Source organism: Microtus oregoni, unplaced genomic scaffold (genome assembly GCF_018167655.1).
Source record: "Microtus oregoni isolate MIOR12 unplaced genomic scaffold, Mior012 000062F_ref0000492, whole genome shotgun sequence".
Classification (NCBI taxonomy): domain Eukaryota; kingdom Metazoa; phylum Chordata; class Mammalia; order Rodentia; family Cricetidae; genus Microtus; species Microtus oregoni.
In genome coordinates, this window is record NW_024543872.1 from 5,832,249 (window position 1) to 5,851,676 (window position 19,428).

The 19,428-nt window shown below is 40.9% G+C and overlaps 1 protein-coding gene across 1 annotated transcript in view; it reads left to right on the top strand.

Annotated features, from left to right (window-relative positions):
• Positions 1-19,428, top strand: part of LOC121439764 (vesicular, overexpressed in cancer, prosurvival protein 1) — a 70,904-nt gene that overhangs the window by 23,978 nt on the left and 27,498 nt on the right. Inside the window, exon 2 of the mRNA XM_041640384.1 lies at positions 7,863-7,921. Coding sequence (XP_041496318.1) covers positions 7,863-7,921 — 59 coding nt within the window. The remainder of the gene's footprint in view (positions 1-7,862; positions 7,922-19,428) is intronic.

Below are 19,428 nucleotides of genomic sequence, written 5' to 3' on the forward strand. Positions count from 1 at the left end.
ACGCACGCACATGCATGCACCTTGCATACATAATATCAGTTGCTATTTCCCTCCATTTAACATGGCTGGAATAAGAAGTATACATTATTAGGGATTGTGAGAATATCAGCTAAGCCACCATGAGATACTAGCATGGTGCCAGATGGTTAATATCAAATGTACAGATGATAATTGTCAGATGTGGAGAAAGTTGAGCTTTGTGGCATGTTTAGTATGACTGTAAGGTGATGGAACTGGTGTGGAAAACATTGACAATTTCAAAAACGTCTATCAGGAAGCCATGAATAGAGATAAATACCTGTTTTCTCAGATAATCAGGAGACCAGGAAGTAGTGGGGTCTCCTCAACCCAGAAAGTTCAAAACCTTATCACTTTAAAAAAAAAGACACTACAAAATTATATATGCTGAGTCTTGTTGCCTAGGAATTCTATTCCTAGGCATCTACCCAGAATATAAGGACACACATGCAAATGTTTGTCAAGTTACCAGGGAAACTGAGTTTCCTTTTTGGGTTCCTAGTCTTAATAAGAAAATAATTTAAAAATGGACTCAGAAGGAAGCTCGAGGATAATTTTATTTGAATTTGAGAGCAAACGACAGGAAAGGTAAAGGGACTGATGTAGGCTCAAGACAGCCCAAGACCAAGTTCTCAGCACAAAGGAAATTTATTTGCCCCAGAGGGACAGAGAGCAGGGAATAAGAGACAAAGATGGGAGATAGAGGATGAGGGAAAGGGGGAAGGGAACAAGGGGAGAAAGGGAAGGGATATTTGCCCTAGAGGAATAAAGGACTGTCTCTGGATGAAGAGGAAACATACGTGGTCCACAGGCAAATGGCGGTTTATAAAGGTAAAAGGGGAAACCCTGTGTTAGGATGAGGTGTTTAATTTTAAGCGGATATGTTAATTAGGTGAGCCAAGGGAGGCTTTTGGTTGCTGGACTTAATACTTTGATATTTGGACTTTGCTAGTCAGCCTCTGGAGGAGGAAGTAGCCAAATAAGGTAATAGAACTTGGTGGCTAGCTTTAGGGATGTAGTCAGTTTTTAGCAAGGCAGAGAGGGTGGGGGAGAAGGGTAAGACTTGCCAGAGCCATGTTTGGCATGCTTGGGGTGGCTGGAAATCTTGGTAGCCCCTTCCAGTAGGCAGATGGAGCAGAGGGAATGAGAAGGGCTGGAATTTTGCAATGGGGTTAACAAACCATGGTGGAGGATGGTGAGATCTCAAAGGGTCAGAGAATGAGTGGGAAGGCCCAGGGCGTGTCAGGGAAAATGTTCTCAGATATGTGTCAGTATCCAAAAAGAGATTTTGAAAGGGGGTGGGGGAATTAGACTTCTCTAAATTAGGATGCAGGAAAGTGGGCAGGCCAAATGACAGAGGGACCACAGTGCTATCTATATGGTAGAAACTCTACAGACAGCTGCATAAGGAAGATTCCCCTGAGAAGGACAAGCATAATCACACAGAAGCATCTCTCCCTCTCCTGAGCATGTCAGGTGACTCAGAAGTCCTGCAGGACACGGTGCTGGGGGTGGGCCAGGTGATTGGCAGGTCAGTTTGGGTTAAGTTATTTTTTGTTTTGTTTTGTTTGTTTGTTTTCTTTTTGAGGCAGTAACTCTACATAGCATTGCCTGTCCTGGAACTCACTGTGTAGATTAGTTTGGACTCAAACTCACAGAGATCTTCTTGCCCCAATATTAAAGGTGTGTGCCACCATACTCCTGTATGGGTGTTTAGGTCGTATTGTAAGTCTGCCTCACATTGGAGTGGTGCGCAAGGAGGCCAGGAGAGGGAATCGGGTCCCCTGAAACAGGAATTAGCAGTTGTGAGCCAGTCTGTGGGTGCTGTGACCTGGACCCTGCCCTCTGGAAGAGCACCTCTGCTGATGTTCTTAAGCACTGAAACATCCCTTTAACCCTTGGATTGACTCTTAAAAAAAAGATAGCAGTGTATTTTGTTCTACACCCAGGGCAGGAAGCTAAATTCTGTTCTTTTGACTTTGCCTCACTGAAAAAGGTCACCTTTTCACCTGGCAATTTAAGTTCTAAGGAGTAGCAAATCTGATGTTTAGTTTTGCAGTGCCATTAGGGAAATGGGACTTAGGGTCCAAGCTACTTCCTTCTGTAACAGTCTTCCTTCTGAAGTAGTAACCCTAAAACCATTTAGAAATCAGAGCAGGGAGTAGAGCCCCCAAGCACTTTTGGTATTTCTGGGCTACAGCCAGTATTATTCTAAGACATTTCCTGTCTCTGTCCAAGGTCAAGAATTGAGGCTTCTGTCTCTCAGCTGCCTGTCCTGTTGCTACCACCTGTTATCAGTAGCAGCAGCAGCAGATATGTTAGCCTGGCGTAGGAACAACCCAGATGTCTACCAGCTTGTGAGTGGGGCTCCCACACAGCGGGACAAAGGACTAAAAATGAATGAAGTGCAGTAACACAGACAGAATCCAGGAGGAAAATGTAGCTTAAATGGATTCCTTTATTGAATCTTGTAGAAAAGGCAAGACTGTAGAATAGAAAGCCAGAAAGTACCTCTTGGAAATGAGAGAGGAGATGGAGTGGTTGTAGAACTCTGGGGACAGAAAGCTTTGTGAAACTGGCTTGGGGTGAAGAGAGTACCACTGAACCCATTTCCTGGAGTTCACCAAACTACTTGACAGCTAATGCTGATGCCCTTAAGCACTGAACCATCTCTTTAGCCCTTGGTTGACTCTTAAAAAAAGAGACAGCAGTGTATTTGGACAGCGTGGGTGGTACACAAATTAAACCTCAGTAAATTGAGCTGGAACTTGCTTCCCCCAACTGTCTCCTGAATTTTTTTTCTGTGACATTTTTTTTCCTGATAGTTTCTTTTTTTTTTTTTGAATTTTATTTTATGGCTGTGTCTTAAAGATTGCTAGAAAGATTTTCAGTACTCTGTTCACAAGGGCGAGAGTAGCCCTTCCAAGTGCCTGAGTGAGTGTAATTGGGGACTTTCAGTGGCTTCTGCCCTTTGCACTGACTTACATTCTTATGCTCCTCCTGTCTTCTACACAGCAAATTCTGGCTAGCTGAAGAACTTAAAGGACAAGTGTGGGTGCAGAATAGTCACCCACCCCCCTTGAACTTCAGTTCTCAAGAGGTATTTTTGCACTAATCGTAAAGATTATGCCATTCAAAAATGACTCTCTACATATATGAATGTTTATTTTCACTAGTTTCAACTTAGTAATATTTTGACTGGTGAACATTTTCCATGTTAACCCTTTTATAGCCTCAATTCCTGACTATGTGAGTATTGTTTGGCACATCCTTCTTCCTTTACATAGTACTTTTCGTAGTCTTTGCCCATGTTAGTTTTTATTTAATTCCTTGTTGGATAATTTTCTTTATTAAATGGCTCTATTTTTATATCTTAAATATCTCTCCATATGTACTTTCTAGCTCTTTAATACATTCTAAGATATAATTGAAGGCAAAATGTTAAGAGTTTTATAAAAGAACTTGGAGACTGCCAAAATATACATTAGAAAAACATCTCTGCTACCACATAAAAGCTAACTTCTCTTGACTATTTTGGTACATTGATCCAGGCAAGCAGGTTGTTCTTTAGTGACAAAGTCCTGAGAGAGGACTTGAAGGTCAGGAGATAAGAACATAGAAAAGTTTGGATTGGAAGTTCTTATACAAGCTCTGTCTTATACCAATCAGATTTATTAAGAGATACATCATTTTATATACTGTTTCCCAGGGAGACATGGGACAGCCTCTACAGAAACTGGCCTATGATAGGATGAGGTCAGCAGGAGGTTAATCAAGTAACACTGCCCAAGGGGGACATAGCTAACTCAAGAGCATTGCAGACAGCACACAGAGGCCTTAGAACTGATAACTCCAGTCTCTTGAGGTAGAAAAGCTCCAAGCCTTAACTCCTTTGAGGCCAAGTTCCAGCCCAAGACTGAAGCTTGCCAAGTCTGACCCTGGACATGGACACAGACTGGTTTTCTTTTGTCCCTGTATCAGGCCGTCTGAGAAAGCCTTGGATTGGTCTGGCTTCCAACAGCACATGCCTTTATGAACAGATATTTCTGGAAAGAAAGCAGTCCTTGACTGGACCTTCTGAAGGGTGATGGCTGATTGAAGCTAAGTGATTGTAGGATGACTGGGTTATGGCAGGGCCCTCCTCTAATCACAGTTTATCTTAGGTTATCTTTATCCCCTTCATAGCCATTCTTGACTCACTTTTGTGTCTGATCTAACAGCCTCCTGACTGACAGGTAAAACTCTTGAAATGTATCAGTAGACCTGTGGCTCAAGCCAGCCAAAGGGTGAAGGGTTAGTCACATAGTGTCATGTTCAGGAGTTGAGATTACCCACTTTGCTTTACCTAACGTTTCTACAAGTGTTCTTAAAAACGTCTTGGTTTATGACTTTCTTTGCTCTGTGTTTATGAAAAGCTTCATAAACCATTTACTACCTTGAAACTTGGAATTTGGTAATCTGAATCCGTGTTCCTAGGCCATGGTCACTCATATTTGACTCTGGAATAAACTGTTTCTTATCCCCTTTGACTTGTGTTTTCTTGTCCAATCATTCATATTATTTCATTTCTCTTTTAATATATAAGAAAACTATGCGATTTTAGAAGTGCTGCTTTGTTGGCTTTCTTAGCAGAATATTCCTAAATTAGTATGTTTCTCCACAATATGAAGGTGAATGCTGACTGCTGCTTCCTTTGGGTGTATGGTAACTTTGTGTCTTTGTTGGGGTATTTATTACTGCAGTGAAACACTATGACAGAAAGCAAGTTGGGGAGAAAAGGGTTTATTCAGCTTATCCATCCACATTGCTATTCATCACCAAAGTGTAACAGGAACAGGGGCCAGACTTGTTGTTGTTGGTTTTTGTTCCGCCCGGTACCCACAGCTGTTTAGCCCCAAAGAAAATCACACATAGGTCTCCATAAATTATAAGCTGATTGGCCCATTAGCTCTAGTCTCTCACTGGCTAACTCTCACATCTTGATTAACCCATTTTTCTGATCTATGTTAGCCATGTGGATCAGTACCTTTTTTAGTGAGGCAGATCACATCCTGCTGCTTTGGTGGTCTGGGCAAGAGTAGGAGGAATCAAATTTCTCCTTCCCAGAATTCTCCTGTTCTCATTACATCATTTCTACTTCCTGTCTGGTTTTCCCGCCTATATTTCCTGCCTGGCCAATCAGCGTTTATTTTTAACGTGATTGGCAGAATACAGACAATTCTCCCGCACCACCAAAGAAAGGCAGGACACGAGCTTAAGCAAGGTAGGAACTTGGGGTCAGGAGCTGATGCAGAGGCCATGGAGGGGTGCTGCTTACTGGGCTTGCCTCCCATGGCTTGCTCAAACTGCTTTCTTATAGAATCTAGGATCACCATCTGAGGGATGGCCCCACCCACAATGGACTGTGTGCTTCCCCCTGTCAAGAAAATGCTTTATATATGGACCTTATGGAGGCATCTTTTCAACTGAGGTTCCCTTCTTTTAGTAATTCTAGTTTGTGTGTCAAATTGATAGAAGACTAGCCAGCTGTTTTATTAGCTAAATTATATTGAAAGTATAGTATAAAATTTTATGTCTTAAATTAGACATTTCTGATTTTTATTTTGGAAATTTTGGTTAGTTTTTTTAAAATTTTTATTAGTTCTTTGATAATTTTTAACAATGAAGTTTTATTATATCCTAAATAGTCCCAGATTCATCTCGAGATCTCATTTTTTAAGCCCATCAAATACAGCTTGTGTTGCCCATGTATTCTTGGATGTGTACCTTCCTTTCGAGCGGGTTTACCTACCAAGGGCCACACTTCAAGAAGAGTGATTCCCCCTTCCCAGGAGCTATCAGCTGCCAGTAGATTCTTAGCTGTGGGTGGTACTTCCTACCCACTTTGCCTCTTCATGCTGGGATTTTATCCCCACCACTATCTGTAGTCTGTAAGAGAGCAGTGGTCGCTCTCATTTCCAGATCTGGAGCTCTCCCTTCCCTAGATTTTCTCCGAACCAGTTTTCTATTTTATAATTTTCTATTGTAGAAGTTGATCATTTCCTTGTGTCTTTCCTTCTGCCAACCTTTCAGTTGTTTGAAGATATTATTCTTACTGTATAGACGTTTTCTTTTGGTAGAATTTTAATTTTGGTTATTGAATAATTTTATCTGCAGGAGATAAGGATTTTTATCATAACTGACTTCAGGTCCTCGCAGTATCTGCTGTCATGTGTCTCTTTAATTTAAACCCCAAAGTAGGCAGAGAAACTGAAGGCGTAAGTCACAAACAATGCCACACCAATTCGGGGTTATGATTATTAGGGTGGTATTTATTTAAAGGGGAAAAAACTTACAGATCACTGTCCCAGGCAACAGCCCTCTACGCAGCCAGGAAAGGAGTCTAGTCGCTGGCGGAGCAGGAAGTGAAGAGAGAGAGGAGAGGGAAGTGGCCGCTTTTTTAAAGGGAGAGAAACCACGCCCCAATGGGCTGGTACCTCAGCAGTGATAGGCTGGAGGAGTGGGAGGACCTCCCGCAACAAGAAACTGTATTCATAAAGTAAAAGAATTTTTTCCGGGATATGTAGTTGGGACTACCCTGCATCTTACAGTGTGCATGTCCTCATAGTCTTTAAGAGAGTGGTTGACTTGAAGAAATATTGCTTGTGAGAAATCCTCAAGGTCTCTGAAGTGCCATTAGTGATGGGAACAGCGTGCTTAAACTCTTGTGTTTGACTCTCCATCCATTCCCTACGTGCTAACTGCTCAGTCTCGGTTTGGAGGACTCTCTCTTTTCCAGCAGCACTTTGTCAATATTTTTAGAAGTTAGAGGATGAGGCTTCTTACAAGCAGTATTTCTTGAAATGAAAAAAAAAATGGGGGGGGGATAATACTTAGAATCCTTCAGAGTCTAATAGAATAAAAAACACCCAATCAACAATTCACACAATACTGGTGAATAATGATCAGAGGTTTAGCACTGTCTACCACTGTCTTAAGGACGTCAGGAAGCAGGGCACTGACTCTGGAGGTCTTTTAAGTAGGCCCTGTGGTGGGCAGCAGAGGGAGCACTGGGTGTACCCTGGGTCTGGCTGTGGATGGCGGTGAGTCCCAAGGGAATGGGATATGCTGGGAGGATGGGTGTGGTGTGTGGACCGGTCAGATTAGGTGTACCCCAGAAAGACTAGAGTGGAAAAGAAGGCATAAGCAGCAGACCTGGGTCCCAGCCAAGTGTGGTGCTTGTGGAGTCCCTGTAAGGTCACTGGGGACTCTCAAAGGAATGCAGATGGCCTGGGAGGAATGGCTGGGGAGAGCAACTAGGAAGAATGAGGGGGACCTGTGTCAGTGCCTCTTGGTGGCCCAGCCCCAAGGGGATGCAGTTGGGTAGGAAGAGGGGCTGAGGCAGGCAGTAGTGGCAGCCCTCTCCTTTCTAAGGGAACACCTGGGCTATTCTGAAGTGTCATACATTTTTTAAGTGGGGTTGGGGTGTAGCCCAGTGGTTAGAGTGCTTGCCTAGCATACATAGGGCCATAGGTTTGGTTTCTAGCCCTAACCCTCATCCCCAAAGGATTGTCTCTCATTTCCCCTTTTAAGGAAATGTTTGTATCTAGTGTATTTAGAGATATGGGAAGCTAGAAAAATAGTTGCTTCTGTTTCCTTCCCTTTAAAAATGTTTTGAAGAAGTAAAACCACTCTGAGGAAGGGAGGAGATGGAATTCTCCCTGCCATTTATGTTTATCATCTACTGGATTTTTGTGCTTTCTGCCATTGCCGTCCTTTCCTTGTTAACTTCTGAGACCTTCTCAGTAGTGTATAAGTTACTTACCACTGACAAAGATTTTTTTTTCTTTTGCTTTTATTTCTAGTGCACAGAAGCCAAAAAACATTGCTGGTATTTTGAAGGACTCTATCCCACATACTATATGTAAGTATTGTGCCTTCTTGTTGATTTGCCTGTGCTCATTTTTTTCCCTCTGGGAGAAGTTTCTTTAGTAGGTATAGGACTCGATTATTGAGTAGGGAAAGCCCAGGTGTGGCCTGCACACCCCCAACTCCGCCCCCCCTCCACCCTTGCCAGGTCTTATGCCTACTTTTGCTCATGGACAGCAGGTCACCTCACCAGAGCCATTCATCCTAAGATGAGTTACTCTGAGATTCTGAAATGCTACATGCTCTGCTTTGCTAGGCGATTAGTTCCAACAGGATTGGTGATGTTGTGATGTCTGTAGAAGACAGACATGGTGTTGGTTTATATAAGCTTTCCTAGACAAAGAGAACAAAGATATTAGGAGTAGTCTCATGGCCTTATGCTTGAGAAGAAAGGGCCTCAACTTAATTGTTGGTGTGTGTGTGTGCGTGTGTGTGTGTGTGTGTGTGTCTCTGTGTGTGTCTGTGTGTGTGTGTGTGTCTGTGTGTGTGTGTCTGTGTGTGTGTGTGTGTGTCTGTGTGTGTCTGTGGTGGGGGGAGAGAGAGAAAGAGGGTGGGTTTGAAATTTTATAATGATTATCTTCCTCCAAGATAGATACAGTGATGGCCTTGGCTCAAACGGGTTATATTCCATCCTGTATGCCAATCAGGCTCACTGCAATTAAATCATTGTTAGCTCTTTCTCTGTTTTATAGTATTTTTTTTTGCTATTGTCTGGTGTTAGTTACTAACTATATAGAGCCAGCTACCTTTTTAAGGTAGGTGGCTGGTTGTTCCAGGTTATTGGCTACTGTTCTTAATTGTGCTTTGAGATGCCATAGGTTTGAGGTCAAATAATCCAAACAAATGTTAAATTTTGTCAGATATGAGCATTTTCAGAAGTGCACATAAATTATTATAGCAGAAACATTGTATAAATGAGGTTTTGGGGCATGTGAAGTAATTGAACAGGAAATACATAATATAGTCACCTCTTTCTATCATGGGTTTTGTAATCCTCAGCGTATTTTAATAATGCAAAATTATGCCTACGTCAAATGTTCAGACTTTGAAATTTCATCCCTATTTTCTAACCAATGCAAGTATTATCCAAGTACCGCTTATATTGTGTTAGGTATAAGCAATCTAGAGATGATTCTGCATTTACGGCAGATAGGACATGGCTATATGCAAATGCTAGTTTATTTTACAAGAAATTTGAGCATCCTTACATTAAGGCATCCAAGGGGTTCATGCAGATAACTGAGGACATCTGTAATAACAAAGATTATTTCTTAATTGTCCTGGCCACACTTTTCTGACCTTTCCTGCTTGGAGTATAGAGTGGGACAAGGGATGTTGCTGTGGAAACCTAGATAGTTGCCAGGGTCTTTTGCAGATTTCCTACTGAAATAAAGGGGAGGGGGTTCTTAACTGCTTGCTTTTGAGGACAGGTCCTGAAAGAAAGCCTTTGTAGCTAGAAAAAGACAAAACCTGCTGGGAAAATTAAGCAGCAACATCAGGACTTTGAAGAGTTGTTATGTTGAAAACAGTACTTACAGGATAAATGAGGAGATAAAATATTTGGTACTTCTCAGCATAAAGCTTTTCTATTGCTGGACATTGTTTTTTCTTGTTCAGCTTCTTGCATTAATATATATTAACAGCTGCTTCTTTCAACATGATGTTCTTTGAAAACATGCTTTCCCACTTATTTTGTTCCTCAGGTTTTTCAGAAGGTGGTAGTGGCAGCTACTGTTGTATTTACTTGCTGGTTTTTCTTTATCCCTTGACATTCTTGCAGAGCAGTATCCTGCTCTTGTCCTTCCCTCTCCATTCTCTTCCAGTGGTAGAAAAAAGGGCCTGAAACCCTCAGTTGCTCACTTCTCACAGTCGAGACACTCTAATGACTAGGATGTTGAGTTGAGTGCTTAATATAAGGTGGGTGTTTTCCTTTACACATCATGTAATTTGTTTAATTTCACACCCACCCATGAAAACCCGTAGCTGCCAGCCCACTATCTCTGCTCTTCTGTCTTTCTTCTTCTGCCTGGAAACAGTCCCTCTGGTGCTTGTTGGAACCAGTGCCAAGACTCTTTTTTTCAGGCTTTTCTCTAGTTCTCTTCTCTCTTCTGTCTATTTTTTCATGTCCCTTTTCTGCTTAAAAATATCTAAATCAAAGTTCAATATTTTAGCCAGTTTTAAATAGTAGTTTTTTCTTTACTCTGAGTGCCATGAGGGCAATAACTTAAATGCTGGCATGTTCTGTGCCATCCCCCAGCCGTCTCCTGAAGGGTGAGTCAGCCTCTTCCTTCCAGTCCTCAGTACCCACAGGCAACGTTCGATGTTTCACAGACCCCGGCTTGCCACCCTCCTTTTCTGATGACTTCTCTGATGCAGTGTCCTTCCCACCAACTTGGAAATGGCACACCTCCATTCAGCTCTGGTACAGCATCTTGAATAGTCCTTACTGACTACACTACCTACCATACTCTATATCTGCTGGATGCTTCCAGGAAGTGGCCAGAGATTATATATTCCTCAAGCATAGCTAGAGTACAGGAACTAGACCACATAAGCAAAGAAAATAAAAACCTAAAAAACAAAATTAAAAACTACAGGAAATCAAACAAACATGCAGGAATTGTGGTACATTATGGGAAAGCTCAGTCTTCAAATTATAGACAGATATGAAGGAGAAGAATTTCAGGTTAATGGAATAGATCAGATTTTCAACAAGGTCACAAATTGAGGCAAGACAAATCCATATAGATAAAGGGGCACATATGACACCAGATAGATAGGGCCAGAAAAAAATGTCATATAATAGTCAAAACCCTAAATAGAACAAAACAAGAGTGTTGAAAACTACAAGAGAAAAAAAAAAAACAAGTCACATAATAGCAACAGGCTAAAATAATTCATGTCCACTAAACCAGTCCTACAGTGAATACTAGAATCAAGGCTTCAGACGGAAGCTATGAATAAGAATGAATAGCCAAGGGGTAACCAAAAGCAATCACATAAAGCTATAATGACTGACACCAGAAATATAACTAAGAACACAAGCAGCCGCAGCAACAACAACAAAAACTCCAATAAAATCACAGTAATCAATGTAAACAGTTCAATAATTAATGTGGGTTTCTTTCTGGAATAAGCACTTGGACACCAATGAGAGTAGGAGAGAGAAGATGTGCTCACCAGTGGCCTGAAGCCAGGGTGCTCCTGAAATGCCTTGGTCCCAGGCCCAGTTTGCCTTCTCATTTTATTCTCTAAAACCACACAGTGCAGTGAGCAAGCAAGTGAGATTTTACAGGAGCATATATGGCAGGCAGCTTTTCGGGGTTTTTTTGTTTTTGTTTTTTAAGGCATATGTTATAATTGAATGGTGCAAGCTTTTGTGGTCAGGTCTTTAAGGGCAACAGACTATTGGGTTTTAGATATTTCTCCAGGTCATTCTGTTCCAGGTAGCAAGATGAAGTCATGCTTGGAAATGAACGGTACAAACAATGCTTTAATTAAGTCTAATAATTGGTCTTTTGTTTTTTTACCTTATTCTATTTCACAATAACCTTAGATATTAGCAGCTTAAACTCCCAATAAAAAGACAAGGGTTGGTTGAGTGGTTCACAAAACAAACTCTCTCTTTCCATTGCGTACAAGAAACTCAGCTTTAAAGATAAGTACCACTTCAGGTGAAAGGATGGAAAAATTATTCCAAGTAAATGGTCCAGGAAGCAAGGAAGTGTCAAGAACCTAATATCTGATAAAATAAATTTCCAGTTAAAACTAATCAGAAGAGATAAAGAAAGTTGCCTCATTTTAATCAGAGGAACAGTGTGATGTGGGAGTGATTTCTTATTAATAAAGAAACTGCCTAGGCCGATTTGATAGGCCAACCCTTAGGTAGGTGGAGAAAACAGAACAGAATGCTGGGAGAAAGAAGCTGAATTAGAGAGTCGCCATTATACTCCCACTTGACACAGCCGCAGGTTAAGATCTTCCCTGTTAAACCACCTCGTGGGCTACACAGATTATTAGAAATGGGTTAGATCTATATGTAAGAGCTAGTCTATAAGAGGCTGGAACTAATGGGCCAGGCAGTGTTTAAAAGAATACAGTTTCCGTGTAATTATTTTGGGTAAAGCTAGCCAGGTGGCGGGAAGCGGCCCACCGCTCCTATTACTACAACAGTGAATCAAAAGACATTGCTGTTCTAAACATTCTATGAATTAAACTTGGGGACAGCAGTTTCAGAAAGAACATACTGTTGGACTTCAAGACACAGACTAGCTTCAACTCCTTAATAGGAGGTGATTTCAGTACCTCACTGTCTCTAATAAAAGACAGGTGGCCTGGATAGAAAATAGCAGAAACATTAGGATTGATTGGCATCAAACACTTGCACCTAACAGATATCTACAGAGTCCTCCACCTAAACACCAAAGAATCCACATACTCAGCAACCAGCGGGAGCTTTGTTAAAATAGATTACATATAGGGATACAAGACAATCATAAATTTAGAAAAGCTGAAATAACTCTGTGTATTCTATTTGACCAAGTGTTGATAAATCTCTAGTAATTACAGAGACTCATTAAGACTAAACAACACATTACTGAATAATGAATGTGTCAAAGAAGAAATCAAGAAAGAAAAGTTTTCTTGGAAATAAGTGAAAATGAAAATGCAATACTACAAAACCCCTGGGATACACTGGAAAGCAATCCTGTAAGGGAAGGTACAGCTCTAAGCCTCTACACTAGAAAATAGAAAGAGCAAAAACAAATGGCGTAATACAAATCAAAAGTTTGGACAAAAAAAGAACAAACCAATCCCAAATTAAGTATTTGAGAAGAAATAGTAAAAACCATAGGAAATTTTAATGTAATAAAAACAAAGAAAATAATACAGAAAAATCAATGAATCTAGGGCCTGATTCTTTGAGAAGTTAGACAGGATTGACAGACTGTTGGCCTAGCTAATAAAAAAAGAGGAAGGAGAAGAAGAAGAGGAGGAGGAGAAGAAGAAAGGCTCAAATGAACAGAATCAGAAATTAACAGAGAAACATTACAACAAATACCAAATAAATTCAGAATATTACAAAGGAATGCTTTACAACCGTAGAGTCCATTAAGTTACAAAATCTAAAATAAATGGAAAAAAATCTAGATTCATCAAAATCACCAAAGTTAAAACAATTCTAGATTCATCAAAATCACGAAAGTTAAAACAAGAGACCTAAACAGCTCTATAAAAAATACATAGTGATAGAAGACTTTAAAAAAAAAAAACAGGCCCAAATAAATTGGTAGAGATTTCTATCAGACTTTCCTGAATCTCCAGTCAACATTTCTTAAATCATTCAAATATAGAAATGTAAGGGGCATCTCCACATTCCTTCTACAAGTACAAAAACCAGTTACAAACACAATAAAACCTCAGAACTCCTAGCCAGAATTCCTGATGAACATGATAGAAAGTACTTACAACCCAAATACAAGCATGTACTGTCATCAAGTTGGCTTTATTCTGGAGACGCAGGGATGGTTTGGCACATGTAAACTAATAAATGCAATAAATCAGACAAAACCCACATGATTGTATAAGTAGACGCAATAAAAGCTTGAAAGCAAAATTCAACATGCCTTTATGATTAAAGTCCTAGAGATTGTAAGACTGGAGGAAATGCGCCTCAGAATAATCAAGGTAGTCCATGACAGATATACAGCCAATATTTATGCAAAATGGAAAAATAAAATAACCCTATTCAAATCAGGAACAAGACAGGGCTGTTCACTATCCCCATTTCTTTTGAGTAAAATTGCTCTAGCACTAAAGCAGTCAGATGAAAGAAAAATCGAAGGGATAAAAATAAGTAAAATCATCCCTATTTGCAGAGGACGTTATACGTAAGTTGATCCCCAAAATTACAACAGAAAACTTCTGGAAATCATCAGTGATTGCAGCAAAATGGCAGAGTTCATAGCCAGATTGCAAAAACTAGTAGCCTTTCTATATATATATCAACATAACCATGCTGAGAAAGATTATGGAAACACTCCCACCCAAGAAAATCTAGTAATAAATCTAACCAAGGAGATTAAAGACCTACAATTAAAACTGCATCTCTGACGAAATTGAGGAATACATGAGAAAATAGGAAGACCTCCCATGCTCTTTAGAATTATTATACAAAAAAAAAAAATAACCATTCTAACAGAAGCAACTTGCAGATTCAATGCAGTCCCAGCCAAAACCCCCACAACATATTTCAGAGACAGACAAAAATATCCTAAAAGTCATATGGACCCACAAAGTCCTTGGGTAGCCAAAGCAACCCAGAACCAAAAAAAGAACAGTGCTGGAAGGATTTCCACTTGAAATTTGTGGCGTATATTGCTTAGCAACAGTAATAAAAAGCATGGCCCTGGGCACCAAAACTGTCATGGAGATCAATAGAACAGCTAGTGGAACCAAATGCGAATCCACACACTACCACCTTCTGATATTTGACAAAAATACTGAAAACATACACCCTGGAGAAAAGGCAACATTCTCAACAAATGGTGCTGGGAAAAGTGGATGTCCCTATATAGAAGAATGAAATTAGACCCATGTCTTCCAGCCTACACAGAAATTAACTCCAGATGGATCAAAAACCTCGATGTTAATCCTGAAACACTGGAAGTACTAGAAGAACACGTTTTCGGTAAGATTTAGGTATAGGAAAGGGTTTTCTGAATCGGGCTCCATTTGCCAAGGATTTAAGGCTAGCAAATGACAAGTAGAACCTCGTAATGATAAAAAGCTTCTATACAGTGAAGAAAACATCAGTTGAGTGAAGAAGCCCACAGAGTTGGAGAGAATCTTTACTAGCTATATAGGGAGAGGGTTAATAGTCGGCGTATATAGCAAAGAACTCAAAAAACAAAGATTCAGAACAAATGAGGTTGCTGTTAAGAGACATCATGGCCACACCAACTTTTATAAAGGAAAGCATTTTTATTGGAGCTAGCTTATAGTTCAGAGATAAGTCTATTTGCTGAAGAGGAAGCTGAGAGTTCTACATCTGAACCTTTGGGCAGCAGAAATTCGAGAGTGGCACCCTGGGCGTAGCTTGAGCATCTGAAACCTCAAAGCCCACCAGTGACATACTTCCTCTAACAAGGCCTCACCTGCTATAACAAGGTCACACCTCCTAAAAGTGCTACTGCCTATGGGCCTGGGGGGGGGGATTTTTATTTAAACTACCACAGATATAAATATATGTGTAACAACAATTATTAAAGGAAAAAAGTCCATGAATTTAGGGGAGAACACAAGGACCATGGAAGGAGTTGGAGGGAGAAGAGGGGAAATGATGTATCAGTACACATAAATAAAATTTTTAAAAAATTTAAAAAGAACTTTTCCAAAGTGAGAAATTGCATGCATGAATTATATGTGTTAATGACTAGCTGAGTCACCAATAATGCCTTGGTGTCACATTAAGGAAAGAAATCAAAACACTTCCACTTTGGAGTGATTTAGCCAAGAGCAACTCCAGATTTGAATTCTTTACTTCATGTTCCTTGTGTCTTCCATCCTTTGTCTGTGTGTTGTATGAATCTAAATCTTGCTTGCGAATGTGTCTGTCCCTAACAAAAGACTTCACTCTGTGTTTTTTAAACAGCATATAAAGCATCACCTGGGGAAGGAAAGGGATACTTTAGGGAAATCTTTATGTTTTCACAAGGGATTAAGTTTCTGATTCCAATGGACTCCAACTGACCCAGATAACAAACATCATTGTTTACCATCCCATAACCTTAAATGGACGCTTTCAACCTTTACGGCTGATTTTAGGAGGTTGCGTTCAACCTCTGTATTTGCTGCTTTCAGTAAATGATAACACTTGCATTATTTGGGTCATGGGCATGGGAGAGTACATAATTTAAGATTCCAGCCCTGCATTAGCTTAGGTTGTGAAAGTTGGTTACCTGGGGAATCCAAGGCAAGCAGGGTTGGTTGGTACATTGTTCTCTTAAAGGCAAATTAGTTTGAGTACACAGTAGGAGATGGGTCTTCAATCAGAAATGACTTAAAGGTAGATTATTAATTTGGCTGTGAGGTCCAGCAAAAGTTCCCGTCTCTTAGAAAGTGAGAGATATTGTCATAATACTGCATTGTCACACTTGAGGAAAGTGAGAGAAATTTCCGAGAATGAGAGAGGTTTCAAAGGGAGGGAAAAGCCATTGTATTCTATTATCTGAGGAATTTTTTTGGCCATGGGAGAAAGTGGAGAAGGGCTGATGTAATCTCTATTGAAGTTGATTAATTCTCTAGGGTATCATGAGCTAAACTAATGGATCACCCACATTATTTATGCCTGTCCCCCTGGCCCAGGCAGGGAAATGATCACACACTGTGTACTGCCCACCCAAGAAGGCTTTTAAGAGCTCCTGTTCAAGTTTGTCCACTACCTGGCTAGTGATTGAGTCTTTTTGACTGTAAACAAATGATTGAAAACCGGAAGTAACCCCAGAGTCGTATAAGTGTTGGCAGATTTTACCTCAGAGACGATGCCTGACTTGACTCTGTTGGGATGCTGAGGAGACCTTAAGATCAATGCAATAACAGATCACTGTATGCCTGGCCATTACCCTGGACCTGAATATCTTCAGACGCCTTCTGCATGTTTGAGTCACATCTCTGACATGGTGATGGGGCAGAGTGACAGAAGAGCTCTTGGTTCTGGTTCAGATGTTAATGTACTTGAAGGAATGAAGATGCTTCTTTGAAAATGAGTCCTTACTGCTGGAGGGGAAGCCATGCACTGAGTGACCGAGGGAAAGGATGGAAGAGAACCTAGGACAGGCAGTGTTCCCATCAAAGGTGGAGGAGATAGGCTTGTCTACACCCGACAGGGCCCATTCTTCCTAGCACTGCTCTGATTGCCGCTGTCCTTTAAAGGCCCCACGTCAGCTCTTGCACAGAAGCTTCTTTTCAAGAACTTAGTCGGCTTGTGTTATAAGCAGTATCGAATGAGTAAATTGCCATTTCTGGGTTTCATACTGCGTTGAACAGCTTTTCCTGGAGAGACGTGAACTTACCTCAGATAGGATGCTAACAGCCAACCAAAGAAACTGTTTTGTTCAAGTGTAGCTTAGTGAGTCTTTCGGGCTACTGACAAGAGGTGTCGAAGTCACTCTAAGGCAGTGGTGCCATGGAAAAGCCTACCTCAGTATGAGGGATGACTCGTTGCATCTCTGGGGCTCCCTAAGTGAGCTGAAGGGTGGCTTGGCCAGAAGAAGCACCTTGTCCCCTGCAGTTGCTTACTGGTGTATAACCTTGAGAATATTGTAGGCGTTAGCTTTCAGAGAATTGGAAGTTTTGTTTGCTTCCTGAGACTGTTGAGCCTCCCTTCTCTCTGGAAGAGGGAGTGTCTTAGTTAGGAAGCTGCAGTGCAGTTGACCATGAGCCCAGGAAGAAGGTTTGTGAGCCAGTGCCTGTAGTCACTTTACCTGTCTTATGGAGGTACCAGTGTGAAATCCACCTCTCGGGGCTCCAGTGTGGACACTGGGACTGATGCTCGGTGTCTGTGGTCATCTGAATGAGAAATGGCCTTCAGAGGCTCATGAATTTGAACACCTGGTTCCAGTTGGTGGCCTCTGTGTGCATGTTGTGGAGTTTAGGAGGTGTAACCTTGTTGGAGGAAGTCTGTCCTTGGGGCTGGACTTTGAGGGCTTTGAGCCTTGCCCTACTTCCTGTTCGCTCTGCTTCAGCCAGCTCCTGCCTCTGTCTCCATCTTTCTCTGCCTGTCGTCATTCCTTCCTCACCATAATGAGCGCTATCCTTCTGGAACAAGAAACTAAATAAACCCTTTCTTTTTAAGTTACCTTTGGTCATGGCATTTTGTTTTGTTTGTTTGTTTTTTGTCACAGAAAACAGGGTCTGTCCTCACTCTGGAGAGGGGTATGGAGACAAACTCTTGTTCCAGTGTGCTCCCCAGTACCCATTCCCCTTGCTTTCTAAAACCCCATTCTTCTCTGTGGTGAGTGAGACAGCTGAGCACAGCCCTTGATTCCCAGCCTGGGGAGGCATAGGGAGCGCTGGAGATAGAACGCTTATAAATCACCCAACCTGTACTGTTTCTTAAATTGCCTGCATAGACTGAGAGAGCAGTGCAAGGGAGGATTAAGCTGAGAAAATATGTCAGTCATCAACCTAAACTCCAATTCCTAGATCAGGGTAATAGAATTGTCTCCCTTCCGTACCACATTGCCAAATTCATATTTCTTCATTTGCATTTTGTGTGCTGTGTGATTTCAATGGTTATAAATTTGTTAGCAGATTAAAATATTACAAGGTTCTGGGAAGATTTTGACTTTTTCATTTCCCATCTTACCCTGCTGTGCTGACAGGGTGCATATTTCTTAATCTTACCATATCTTAATCTGAATCTTACTGAATCAGAAATTAGAAAGCCTGTTTCCAAAGACAGACCTGAATTGAACTGATTTTAAATGCGCAGCAATTTATAAAATGAAGAAAAAGAAGAAAAATCTAGATCCTAGGAACAGAGGATAGACTTCCCAAAACTCTCTGGAGTTAGTTAAGCTCAGCAGAAGTGTGAAGACCTGCTGTAGCTGAGTTATTCAGCAGTACCAGTTATAAGAAAATGAGCTCTTTCTATTCCCTCTGGACTGCTAATTATAGGGTTTACAATATTTATGATACTTTCCCTCAGAGTGGAAATAAAAGTGTGATTTCTTCCAATAAATGCCACAAGCCACCTTAAATGCAAGTAATTTGTGCTTATTCAAGGTTGAGGAGGTTTCTGCCGGTAATAAATAGATCTCACAAGAAAGGGCTGGCAGCTGGCGTCTCTCCTTGAAGCCACCCCATTGGCTTTGATCTTAGATATATTGATCAGATAGGAGTTTAATGACCATCATAGTCTGTCTCAACAGACAAGCACACCCCTTCTTGTAGGGAAATCGAAACAGACCAGGAAAGAAGGTTCTGACCTAAAGTCAACTGAGGTTTACAGAAAATGAATCAGAAATGTATAATGTATCCTCAATCTGTGACGCTTTTGACCTGATAGCAAGATAGATAAAAGCCCTGATGCTGTAGAGATGGAAATTATTTTTAAAAGATATGTTACATATGCACAGATGTACACTATTAAAATGCTCAGAATGTCTATTCCATGAACTACAGTGAGGATCTCATGCATCCAGACTCACTCCAAACTTATCAGATTATATAAATCAAATCATATAAATGCAGCTCTTTGTATATCAGTTATACAACAACAATTTTTCTGAACTGATTAGAAAAGCAAAACAGCTTTCCCCATCCACCTGGACTCCACACTTCCCACCCCCCCACACATACCTGCTAGGTGTAGGCAATTAAAATAGGTTAAAAAAGTTCTACATGGGCGGGACTTCCTGCCGCCTCATTCAGATCGGGAGAACTTTTCTAGGATAGGAAAACACCCTAAAAGTAAGGCTTGAGAAGTAGTCCTTTAGA